The sequence below is a fragment of the Halichoeres trimaculatus genome, unplaced genomic scaffold, assembly GCF_033239565.1.
Source record: "Halichoeres trimaculatus isolate MK-OKI-2021-1 unplaced genomic scaffold, fHalTri1.1 fHalTri1_scaffold_5, whole genome shotgun sequence".
In the NCBI taxonomy this organism is placed as follows: Eukaryota; Metazoa; Chordata; class Actinopteri; order Labriformes; family Labridae; genus Halichoeres; species Halichoeres trimaculatus.
In genome coordinates this window covers 16,728,055-16,740,223 of record NW_027437183.1, presented here as the reverse complement: position 1 = coordinate 16,740,223, position 12,169 = coordinate 16,728,055, and the positions used below count along the sequence as shown (strand labels likewise).

General features: G+C 41.6%; 3 protein-coding genes across 3 annotated transcripts in view; 2 read left to right on the top strand and 1 right to left on the bottom strand.

The window, feature by feature from the left end:
* The window catches only part of iqgap2 (IQ motif containing GTPase activating protein 2), a 33,666-nt gene extending 30,044 nt beyond the window's left edge, over window positions 1–3,622 (top strand). Inside the window, exons 31-38 of the mRNA XM_074669544.1 lie at window positions 73–175; window positions 267–408; window positions 1,283–1,370; window positions 1,507–1,719; window positions 1,837–1,997; window positions 2,142–2,285; window positions 2,746–2,854; window positions 2,974–3,622. Of these exons, the coding sequence (XP_074525645.1) occupies window positions 73–175; window positions 267–408; window positions 1,283–1,370; window positions 1,507–1,719; window positions 1,837–1,997; window positions 2,142–2,285; window positions 2,746–2,854; window positions 2,974–3,087 (1,074 nt within the window). The 3' untranslated portion in view covers window positions 3,088–3,622. The remainder of the gene's footprint in view (window positions 1–72; window positions 176–266; window positions 409–1,282; window positions 1,371–1,506; window positions 1,720–1,836; window positions 1,998–2,141; window positions 2,286–2,745; window positions 2,855–2,973) is intronic.
* A 219-nt stretch (window positions 3,623–3,841) lies between these two features.
* On the top strand, window positions 3,842–6,079 carry f2r (coagulation factor II (thrombin) receptor). The gene is made up of 2 exons (XM_074669545.1): window positions 3,842–3,963; window positions 4,721–6,079. Exons 1-2 carry the CDS (start codon window positions 3,894–3,896, stop codon window positions 5,941–5,943), a joined length of 1,293 nt encoding a protein of 430 aa, XP_074525646.1. The 5' UTR covers window positions 3,842–3,893; the 3' UTR covers window positions 5,944–6,079.
* Window positions 6,080–8,239: 2,160 nt separating this feature from the next.
* Window positions 8,240–10,924, bottom strand: LOC141789958 (saxitoxin and tetrodotoxin-binding protein 2-like). Its single transcript, XM_074669547.1, has 6 exons — window positions 10,696–10,924; window positions 10,086–10,228; window positions 9,223–9,287; window positions 8,978–9,106; window positions 8,792–8,887; window positions 8,240–8,713 (listed from the first exon to the last, which is right to left on the bottom strand). Exons 1-6 carry the CDS (start codon window positions 10,822–10,824, stop codon window positions 8,655–8,657), a joined length of 621 nt encoding a protein of 206 aa, XP_074525648.1. The 5' UTR covers window positions 10,825–10,924; the 3' UTR covers window positions 8,240–8,654.
* Between the last annotated feature and the right edge of the window lie 1,245 nt (window positions 10,925–12,169).

The following is a 12,169-nucleotide window of genomic DNA, read 5'->3' as shown; positions in this document are numbered from 1 at the left end:
TGTTTTTTCTGATAGTTACACAGTAAATACTTTATTTTTTTATATACTGAAGTCTCATCTGTGTTTGTTCAGCTGCTTCTGGAACATCTGGAGGCCATCTCTCCTGACCACAATGACTTACTACATGAGCTGCTGCAGGACCTTGGAGACGTCCCTGATGTGGAGGCACTGCTTGGTATTTCCACCAAAACATTTATCTAAATTCATCAAGAGGTTATCTTATCTTGTTTGTAGAATATTAATAATTTCATGTTCATGTATTTCAGGTGAGGGGGCAGTAGACCCAAATGACCCAAACAGAGAGAGTGCTCTAAGCCAGTTGGCCAAGACAGAGATCTCCCTCACACTCACCAGCAAGTTTGAGCTGCTGGAAGGAGACGACAAAGACTTGAAGACTCTAATGACAAAGTAAGTGTGGCGTTAAAAGATTTGAATAAAAATACTGCATGCACACCCTGTTGTAAAGGTTAACATTACTAATTTTAGAATTTGCATTCTTCCATATTCTTAATAATGACAGCAGTGCTTGCCTTCTAAGGCATTGACCTAACTCTCTATGACATTGTGTGTGTTTCTTTGAAGCTGTCACTCAGTAACGTGTCTTTGCTGCTTTCCTGCTCTTTTATCGTTTCCTGTCCAAAGAGGAAGAGAGCTGTTGTTCAGGGCTATCTTGCCAGAAAACATGCATCCGTCTGAACATTTTTTTCCCTAAGAAAGACTACTACTGGAGACTAAAAGAGACTTTTTGGGCATTTACAACTTATTTGATTGGAAAGTGAACTGTGAAAAACAGGACTTCTCTTGCAGCAGATAGGATCAAGTTCCCCCTAAGTGGCTGAAATTACACAATGTGTGTGATACTTGTTTGTAAGACTTTGAGGAGCAGAGACAGCTCAGTTGGTTGAAAAGCAACCAAAAAAAGATTAAATTTTTAACAAAGATTTAATCAAAATCAATTCAGTTAAGCATGAATCTGGTATTTATTATATGTACACTCACATGGTAGCAATGTTGACTTTAACCTTGCAGCAAAGAGATTTATGTCCTGCTGACAGTAACTTTTCACCAAATGCCAGTGTAAACAGTCAAGAAGCAGTGAAAAGTAGAAAACAGAAAGTGAGAACAGGCATTACATGTCTCATTCTAACAAGATGGATCTTTTTATTGTAATCAAAAAACCCTTTTTTCTCTTCATTTAAAGACGCTTTAGTGCAAAAAGTTAAAACAGAAGGAGAGGTCCTGCTTTCAAAGATGACGCTATTTCCTCTGTGTTTGTTCTCAGGACAAAAAGGCTCATAGTGGATGTCATTCGTATTCAATCTGGAGAGAGCTTACCTGAAATCCTCGAGACCCCAGCTACTGCCCCACAGGTGACTCAGTCCTCTGTCTTGTTTTTCCTCACTTATGCACATAAACAGCCCCCTTTATTGCTCTTTGTGCACTGGCTTCATTGTTTTTGTTCTAAGTTAACTGTAGATTGCAATTCTTTCTTGATTGCCTCTCAAGGAGTCGGAACATACCAAGAATGTGGAGCGGCGAGCGGTCCAGGATGCTCAGACACCAGAGGGTCTGAAGAGCAGCCCAGCAGCACTGGAGGACAGCCAGCTTCCTCTTGAGCAGAAGAAGAGGAAGATCCAAAGAAACTTGCGTAGCCTGGATCAGGCCGGCCTCATCACTGCTAGCAACAAATACCAAGACCTCATCAACGACATATCAAAGGTTCAGAAGCAGCTTTAAATTCACTAAGAAGGATGTATACTGTGAAAAAACAGTGTTCAATTGTTAGAGAAAAGTCTTTCAAATCAATTAATTTCTGAAGTTAACTTCAATTGACAGGACATCCGCTACCAAAGACGCTACAGGCAGAGGAGGAAGGCAGAGCTTGTGAAGCTGCGACAGACACTGGCAGCCCTTAACTCAAAAACAGCTTTCTACCAGGACCAGATGAACTATTATGACACCTACATCAAGACCTGCCTGGATAACCTCAACAGGAAGTGAGTTCAGTTTTTACTTCTCCTACTTTATATGGTCAGTCCCAGCTACCACCAGGTGAGAGGCAGGATACAGACCACCAGCCGGGGCTGACATGTTGAGATGATTAAAAAAAAAAAATCATGACTGTTTTTGTGTGTGTCCAGGAATTCCCGCAGATCAATAAAACTGGACAGCAAAGGAGACAGCAAGGCCAGTAAGAAGCTTAAGCCTCAGTCTCTGAAGTACACAGCTGCAAGGCTGCATGAGAAAGGAGTCATCCTGGAGATAGAAGGACTTCAGACAAACCAGTGAGTTAAGCTACTCACCACACACACACACACACACACACACATATCTAGAAGGCAGATATCCAAAAGATATCCAATTACTCTCTCAGATCTGAATTTTTGTTATTATTAGTGCAATCCAGTTGGTTTCTTCATACCAGTACCATTTGTTGCCATCGGTTTATTTTCAAAATGAATGTAGGATATGCATTGTCAGCTTTCCTCAGGTGGAAAGAAAAACATTATTGCGGGTATTGTTCAGACGACAGTTGTCTTTTGTTGACACCATTTTTTAATCCTTAAAGCCATGACCATCCGCTTTATTGCCGAGTTGAAAACAAAGCACTGAGCAGATTTTCCACATACCGGGGACATGCTGACTCTTTATTTCTGGAAAAAAAAAAACAGAAATATTACTGTATAGGATTTCGCCTTTATTTTCCATGTTATAAACACACTCTTTTATCCCTGGCCTCTTTAGATTCAAAAACGTCATGTTTGACATTTCACCCACCGAGGAAGTTGGGGATTTTGAGGTGAAAGCCAAGTTTATGGGAGTTGAAATGGAAAAGGTTCAGCTACATTTCCAGGTAAAACTCTCCCCTGTGGGTCAGGATTCTACCCAAAAAATCATACTCAAATATGTTCCTCAGATAAATCGTTTAACGAGTTTTTCATTCCTCCAAACGTCTTGCTTTGTTTCACCCAGGACCTCCTACAGTTGCAGTACGAAGGGGTTGCTGTCATGAAGATGTTTGATAAAGCCAAAATCAACGTCAATTTACTCATCTTCCTTCTGAACAAGAAGTTCTATGGAAAATAAGAAAGTGGAAAAGGACTGTGAGGAAGCAGCAGAAAAGGCGGGGACACACTGTGCCTTATGACAGTCCTGAGTTTATTGAACAAAGTTAATTTGGGGAGGAAGCTTCAGCTGGTTCAGAACAGCATTTTGCTTCTGAATTGATGCACCACAAAAGGAAATGAAATGCTGTTAGTCTAATTTAATGTGTCTGTTCTGTGTTTTTCAATGTGGTGAATGTAAATGTCATATTTTAAGAATGAAATTGTGATGGTTTTCATGTTTTGTAAGTAAAAGATATTAGGAAACACGCTGTATTATTCCCTTTAAGTTGAAGCTACTTGAGAAGTTTTGCTGGAGATTTCAGACAAACATTACTTTGAGAGTTAAGAGATGTCTCCACCTGCCTGTATGATCAGTGCCTTTTAATTCAGCTGTTTAAAGAGACACTTTTTAATTAATAAAACATTCAAGAGGTTTGAAAGCTACAGCTGATGTATTTTTAATATGTATTATCAGTATACAAGTGATTTCTTATGTTTGAACAATGTTCATAATAAATAACACATCTTCGATTACTTCTCTCATCTGTCATCAGTATCAGTCCTTTGAAACATCCCATCATCAGAGCAGGAAAACATTAAGAGCTGAACATCAGTGCCATAATGTTTTTTAACCAAAGGGGAGGAGATGCAGTACACTGAGAGAGGAGGAGGAGCATCCACTTTGTAATGTAATAACATGTTTGATTCCAGCCGAACAACACTTGAGTCACTCCTCTGGCCAACAGATCATTTCTGCACATTCTCAGGTGTTACAACCGTCAAGTCATGTATCACCTATCAGTTGTGTTGCTGTTAATATTTTCTCTTCATAGCTCAGCGTTTACTCCTCAAAATGGTAAGTTAATTATAAATTACTGTAATAGTTAAAAACATAGATAAGTGTTAAACTCAGTTGTCTGGTTTATCTGCTGGATTTTATACATGGATAAAGCATTGTGTTTGCATGTTTCCTGTTTAACATCCTTTATGCTCACTGCTGCGATATTTGGAAGTCTGAAATGATCCAGGAACAATACTTTACTCAGTTTCCCAGCATGCAAAAGTAAAATTATCAGAGGAAAATTGGAGCATTTTACAGTAATGACAAACAACAAAATGCTTTTTATTTGTGAACTAAAACAAATTACATTTTCTAGTATTGCAGGTTTGTTTCTATTTTTGGCTTCTTGAAATTTCAACCCACTAGTTTGTTACCACTAACTTTTCCATAAATGTTTGCCTCTAAACATGACAGAAATACATTATTGTAGCATCAAATATCTGAACAGAAATTCACCATTTCAATGCAGCTAATTGGGGAAATGCTTTGACATTTCAAGGGTTGGCCCTTGTTAGAAAAAACAAACAAAAAAAGCTTGTTTTGTAATTTATTTACACTGCATCAGTATCCAGATACTTTGAATCCAAGTGGCTGAAAAAACAAACCAAAAAAAAAAAAATGTTGAAAGGAAGGTCACTTTATCTTTTTTACCAGGAGTCAAGTGTAATGACAGAGGGTTTTGTTGCCCAAACACAAACCAACTTTTCAGTTTTCCACTTGAATGACTAAAAAATGACCAAAAATTGAAAAAGCCTCATGTGTTTCCCTAAAGGCTCGGGACTCCAACCCAGGACTTTTGCGGGTCACTATGTCATGCCTCCTGATGACTCTGTGGATTATCTGGACCTGTCTGTGTCTGAGGAGGCGTATAAGGAGTCCGGCTCAGGGATGGATCAGGTGCCAGTGAAAAAACACAGCGTTCATGTTCCACACCCCCACAACCAGAAGAGCTTTCACGTCTCAAAGGAAGCGAAACATTTTCTCAAGGGTCACTTGGCGACCAGATTTGTCCCGACTGTTTATACCTTTGTCTTCATCATCAGCGTCCCCCTCAACCTTGTTGCTATGGTGATGTTTGTGCGCCACATCCGTCCAAGGAAACCTGCGACCATCTACATGCTGAACCTGGCCTGTGCTGACCTCCTGTTTGGCCTGCTCCTCCCCTTCAAGATCGCCTACCACTACCATGGCAACAACTGGCTGTACGGCCCCTTCATGTGCAGAGTGGTGACAGCAACTTTCTACTGCAACATGTACTGCTCCGTCCTGCTCATGACGTGTATCAGCGTGGACCGTTTCCTGGCTGTGGTTTACCCCATGAACTCGCTAACATGGCGCAGCCAACAGACTGCCTCGGTTGTGTGTGCTGCCATGTGGATCTTGGCCCTTGGAGGAGTTTCCCCTCTTTTGACCTCGGGCCAAACAATGCATCTGTCAGACCTAAACATCACCACCTGCCATGATGTGCAGGATGTAAAACAACTACAAGCTTACTACCTCTACTTCTTCCCCATCTACTCCTCTATCTTCTTCTTCATTCCTCTTGTTTTTACTGTCGTCTGTTATGCACGAATCATCCAGGCTCTGCTTGCAGCCAACGTGGAGAACCGCTCCAAGAAGACCCGAGCTGTGGTGATGGCTGTGGTTGTGCTGGTGGTGTTTGTCGTCTGCTTCACCCCCACCAACATCATCCTCATGGTTCACTACGTGCAGCTGTCCCACAAGTCCAGTGACAGCTCCTATCAGGCCTACCTGCTCTCTTTGTGTGTGGGGAGCCTCAGCTGCTGTCTGGATCCTGTCCTCTATTACTTTGGCTCCTCTCAGTGCCAGAAGCAGGTGGCGGCGCTGCTGAGGTGCAGGCGACCGACAGGAGCGGGGAGCAGCTCAGAGACACAGAGTACGAGAAGCAGCGGGTGGACGGACAGCACCAGGTCATGTAAGATGGAGAGTCTTCAAAAAGGCCTGGGGAGCCAGTACAGCAGGCTGGTGGCATGAGGGGCCTTTCTATCCATCTGTGTGAGACACTTTACAAACCTGCACAGCTGATGTGTGATAAACCAGAGTTAAACTATCCCCAGTACAACTTCACTGTTTCCAGTTTAACAATCTCATCAAAGGAATCATTGTTTACATCAAATTATTTTTTATTTTGAAATCATTACATATAAATAAAGCAGTGTGACGCTTTGTGATAACTTGAGTTTATTTCCCAGAACAATTTAGTACATTCTTTGCATTTTTTTTATAATCTCATTGAGAGTCCTTAAAATTAAAACAGTTGCCAAACTCTTAATAACGCAGTTGTATGTCATTACCTGTGACAGATTTTAATAAGAGCATCATAGAAGTAATTAATCAAAAAATATGTTAAAGAGTATAGAAGAGAGAGTCTGACTAAGGAATAGATAAACTGCTTAAAAACTGGACTAAAGTGTACATATATGTGCTGAATACCACTGTTTCTGTATCCCATTCGTTTGTTTTCACTGCTGGTCACTTTCTCTGTCGTCAGGGCACAGCTCTGAAACAGAAATAAAAGATGAGAACAATATGAACAGTGGAGGATAAATTCTCCCTCAGCATTACAGAAGATGTTTGTGTCATATCCATATCCCAGTGATGACATTAATCCATCAGTAATGTTAAAAATGTGTCAGTCTCTCATCAGATCTAAATGTTGCAGCCCCACCTTGTGGCAGCAGCTTGTGAAAATGTATCCTGCTCCGTAAAGAGTCACTGACCTGTTTTACCATCAAAGCTGTGAAAGTTCACAGGGAAGTTAAGACACCCGACTTGTTTCTTGAAGATTTCAACATCTTTGGGGTCTATTTTCCCTGTCCGGGCTAAAAGACAAAGATGAGGCTTTAAAAACATCGAAAACATGTGCGTCAAAACTAAAAGGAGGAGGAAACTTACTGAACTGCAGGATGTATCTGCCAGTTGCGTCCCCGTTTCGAAAGGTGTCCGTCCACAGCAGGCAGTCAGAGCAGGTCTGCAGAATGTGACCTTTGTGGTCTGACAGATTCTCTGTTCAAGCACAAGGAGTGTCAGGTTATTGTACAGTGTTCATGAGATGTGTGTGGAGTTGCTGTAGTATACTGGAGTAAACTGCCAAAGTCTGCCACTCACTTACTTCTAAATGTGGTGGCCAGTCCTGACACTGTTGCATTGACCTCCCCTAGGATGCACCGGTTACTGGGAAAGAAAGGAGAAGCTGTGACACATGAGCTCAGAATTCAACATGCTGTCTGAAGGTCAGACACACTGCCATTAATATGTCTGATGGTGATTTAATACAGTACATTTGACAAACTCAACAACTAATCTTACAAGCAGTGATCTCCCCAACGTAAAGTCAAAATGTGACTCTGAGAAGTGGGCGACAGCTCGATCCAGGAGCTTTTCAGAGACTCCAGTGCCTTGTGGTACGGTTTAGGATCCCCTGCTCCCATCACATACACCCATTTCCCAAACACCTTCACAGAGAATATCAAAATTACTTACAAAATGTATAATGTTCTAAATAGTGAGCTGAAAAGAGAATCCTGAGCAGAACTCACCAGTTTAGGATCCTCTGGCATATAAGGCTGGACCAGGTCCTTACAGTCAGGTGCAACCGCAGCACTGAAGGGAGCGAGAGCCAGCAGAAACACAAGCCCTGACAGAGCCATAGTCAGACGGAGGATGAGACAGCAGGACTGCAGAGGATATGTCTGCTGCTACAGAAAACGTCTATCACTTATTCATTTTCCCTCTGGAGTCTCAAACAAGGAAAAAAAAACAGATTGTGCAAGCACTTGTATGGGGGAAGCAGGGGGGTCCAGTTGCCTGCTCACATGCACCAGTGAAAATTTTCAAAGACCGTGCAGAGCCGTTTTACTCTGCAATAAAAGGCCAGCTCAACAGCCCTCTGTTGGCAGTACTGCTGCCCCTAAATGAACCCAGGCAAGGTGCCATCACTTGTCCAGGACTATTGAGACATTTTAAAAGGAGCTGAAGCAGCTTTTGTTCACTGGAACTAAGGCTGTTTCCTTTTGGGCCTGTGTGGACCGCCTGCTGGAGACAGTTTCGTAAGTTTGATATCTTTTTTTCTCTCTCTGACAGCGACAGCAGATGCTTTTGTTGAGGTTTCTGGGAACAGCAGAGCAGCTGTGAAGAGCAGTAACAGAGTTTGAGAAGCATGTGATCTTTACACATGGGTCAGCAGGGCATCTGTTTTTTTATTTGAGTGGTTTTAAGAAATGCAGCTTGGAAACTGTGAATGAAGGTGAAACAAATGAGTGTGAGACACTGCAGAGAGGGACTGAAGCTGTTTTTATTCATTTTCACACAAGCTGTTAAAACAGTCAACTATTCACAGATTGTTAAAATGATTACAGTAGACGTTTCAGCCATTACTGTACCCAAATATACCATGAATTTCTCATTTCCTAAACCAGCTATGACAGGTCAACCAGCTCAAAAGGCAGAAACATACGAGTAAGTACGTCCTCTGCACATGACACACCACGTATCTAACATGACTCGACACCATCAGGCCTCAAACTCATCACTGCTCCTGAAACCAACAACCTGATAGAGGAAAAAGTTATTCCAGAGCTCGATGTTAAATCAGAGATTCAGGACACATTAAAAAACTACTTAATGCAGGTTTACATGAGTGTAACTATTCAGAGAGCTAAGCTTTAGCGTGCAGGAGGCTGGACTTAAGCTTCTGAGTTCTCTGCAGGAGATGAAGCAGCTTCTCTGGCATCAGGACACAGATCTGAAATAAAAATGATTCATTTGTGAGGAAGTGACCAAAGAGTAAGTTTCAGGAATAAGAGCTGAAAACGTTGCTGACCTGAGCCTCCAAAGAAGTACCATTCAGGGAAATTGAGACACTCGGCCTGCTTCTTGAAGACCTCCAGCTCAGATGGCTCCAGATTGCCACTTTTTGCTTCAAAAAGGCAGATTCAAAAACCACTGTGTCAAAAACAGTGTTTACCTCTTTGAATATGTAATAGAGAGGAGTAAAAAAACAACTTACTAAAGAGGAAAAGGTAGCGTCCCTTTGACTTGCCGTCAGGGAGGAGGACGGTGTCCTCAGACAGGAGGCAGTCAGTGCAGGTCTCATAGTACTTCCCCTCATGGTATGAAGTGTGACCATTGATATTAACTGTGACACATCAGGAGAGAAACATCAGTCTGTATTATTATCATACATTATGAATAATTTGCCTGCTTGCATCATCACAAATCAGTAAATCCTTTGAATAATGTTTGGATACAAACATGTAATGTGACTTGTCATTCCTGTGACAGTGGCATTGGTTGATCCTTGAAGGCATTTTCCTCCCCTTTAATAAGAGAAGAAAAGAAAGAGATTCAAAGATCAGAGTTTTGACTGATGTTTAAAGCTCCTGTAAGGAACTTTTTGTTTGTGTTGGTTTTGTCGCCCCCTTTGGACAGTTATACCTCTTTAGCTGATCTTGTCCAAAACATTTTTTTGTCGCAATTTTGAACAAAGAGCCACAGCCTTCTATCTTAAAACAGTGGAATTATTACTCACTGTGAATACACACTGAGAACCAAATTAATACTGTAACTTGTCAGGTCTCACATTGCTCATATTTGCAATAGACTGTATAAAACATAGACGTAGTGTCCCAAACGTCACCCGTCTGTTTCTCAAACAGAAAATGAAGCATATCGGCTATCACGGGCATATCGGCTATCACGGGCATATTGGGAGTGGCAAGGGCTTTGAGTTCAGCTATAGGGCTCCTGTCGATCACGTGACCTGAGCTGTACTTCTGATTGGGTGTGCTTGTGATCTTAATATCCTCTGAACCACCGAGTTAGAAAAAAAAATTACCCCCCAAACAGTGAGTGCCGATAGTAAACGTAACAATTCAGACAGGAGACGATTCTTGAACCAGGCTGTACATGGCTTAATTTCTGCTTTGTAAACGCCTTTTTTGGCTTGGTGCGTATGTGTCTTCCAGTACTTCCAGAGCCAGCCTCAAGCGGCCCCTCGAGAAACAGCAGATTTTAGCACTTCCGCATTGTCTCATATTCTCAGACCAGGTTGCCACTTGATATTTGCACATGGGAGTTGTCATGTGACGGAGCATCTCCAGTTGCAGTGTACTTACACCCGGTCGGCCCAGTACAGGGCGATGAATCCAGTGTCTGATGAAGCCGATAAGTCCACCCATGAGCTGTTCACCACAACCAGGTCACTCTTTAGATCAGGTTCATCCCAAGACGCCACATGGAGCACCCACTTCCCATAAATCTGATACAAACATACAGACATGGGCTGTTGTTTATCTCAACAGAGAGGGTGTTACATTGACAAGTTTAACACATAAATAAAAACGTGACCATTAGATAAGTAAGAAATACTTAGACTACACATCTACACCACATCTGCAGAAGTCAGTGTGCAAAATGATAAAGAGCTTCAGAGGGTGTTTAAATGGTGCAAAGAAAAAAAGTTTAAATATAATTTCTTTTGGAAATATTGGAATGTAAAATGCTTGAGCTCACTTTAACTCAGTTGATAACATAGTGACAGCATTATTGACCTGTTGACACTTACTACTTACACGGCACTTAAAATAGCACACACATGCCCCACATTTTCAGGATGTCAGCACCACTAAAAAGTCAACTTTTTAAGTTACATAAACATGCTGCAGCAGCCTGCAGAGCCTCCTCACACCTACAACCTGCTGCGAATAAATGATGGCTGATACTCACAGGGCTGTGGGAGTCCAGAACCAGGGGCTTCACCAGCTCTTTACAGTTGGGTTCAGGTGCAGCAGCACACAGGGAGGCGAGAGCCAGCAGAGCGACGACCAGCTGTGCAGCCATGACTCCAGACAGCATGCAGCCACAGAGCAACACTACAGTCAGAATCCTGCCAGCTAGAAACTCTGCTTAGGAACCTGTGGGGTGGGGGTGTTGTGTAAGAGTGGGCCGGGCCACACATACACACGGACACACACATGGACCCACATATAAACACACACACACACTCTTCTTCTCCTGGAGGGAAGGATTTTGCTTCACTTCTCACATCCACTCCACAAGGGATTGTGTCCTATTTATCTTGTTACATAACAGCCAGCTGGCAGAGACTGAATACAAGACCCCCACATCTTTCAATATGTGAACAACCCCCTGCGCACACACACACACACACACACACACACACACACACACACACACACACACACACACATACACACACACACACACACACACACACACACACACACACACACACACACACACACACACACACACACACACACACACACACTGGAGAAAATTTTCTCTAATGTTTCAAACTTTTATTTTTCAATAACAGCACTTTGAAACTTTTTGTGTATTTTCTTTGGGCGTAACTCAGATTGAACACACATGACAGAGATTGGCTCATTTATCATTTTGTTCGTGTCTGTTTGAGGAACAAAATTACATAACATGCATTGATCCCCTTTCCCTGGGAAGCTGTTTTTCTTTTTCCCAGTAAGAAAAAAAGGGAATTTGGCACTTGCTGAAAAATTCTGCGTCTGAAATTAGGACTCACACCAGGAATAGTGTACCTGCATAGCTCCAGATTTTGATAGGGTTCATCAGATGAATTTTATCTTAAAAAAAACAAAAGACAATCAAAAAATCATGACCTGAGATCCAGACTAAGTGAACTTCAGGACAGTCAACAATCAATTTGTCAAGGGTTTGTTATAAAGGGCTGTACAATAACTTTTTTTGTAAATCAAAGTTTGGAACTTGTGTGTGTCTCTCTTTAACCTTACCATGTATTCTTTTTATTCTTAGTTCAGCTGTTCTTGAGATACTTTTTCCGTATTGAGCAGAGACTTAATATAGTTTTGCCTCAATAGTTAGAGGAGACATTTAACTTAAAGTTTTAAAACTGGGAGAGGAAGAGTATTTATTGTTGAGTTAAAATGATAAATAAAATACTTAATCTCTCAGAAGTCAGTCATATAAGCAAGTGTTTATGTCTTCTGTAAAAATGCTCATTTAAATTATTTTGAGCCAGAGTCACCTGACAAGCCCAAGAAAACCCCTTATTTTTAGACATTTAGAGACAAAAAAAAGACCTAATTGCTTGAAAAGCGTAAAAAAATGTCTAGATAGGGTAAGAAAATGTGCTTTTCAAGTCTTAATAGCAAACTTGTCTTTACACCGATGCCAGATTATT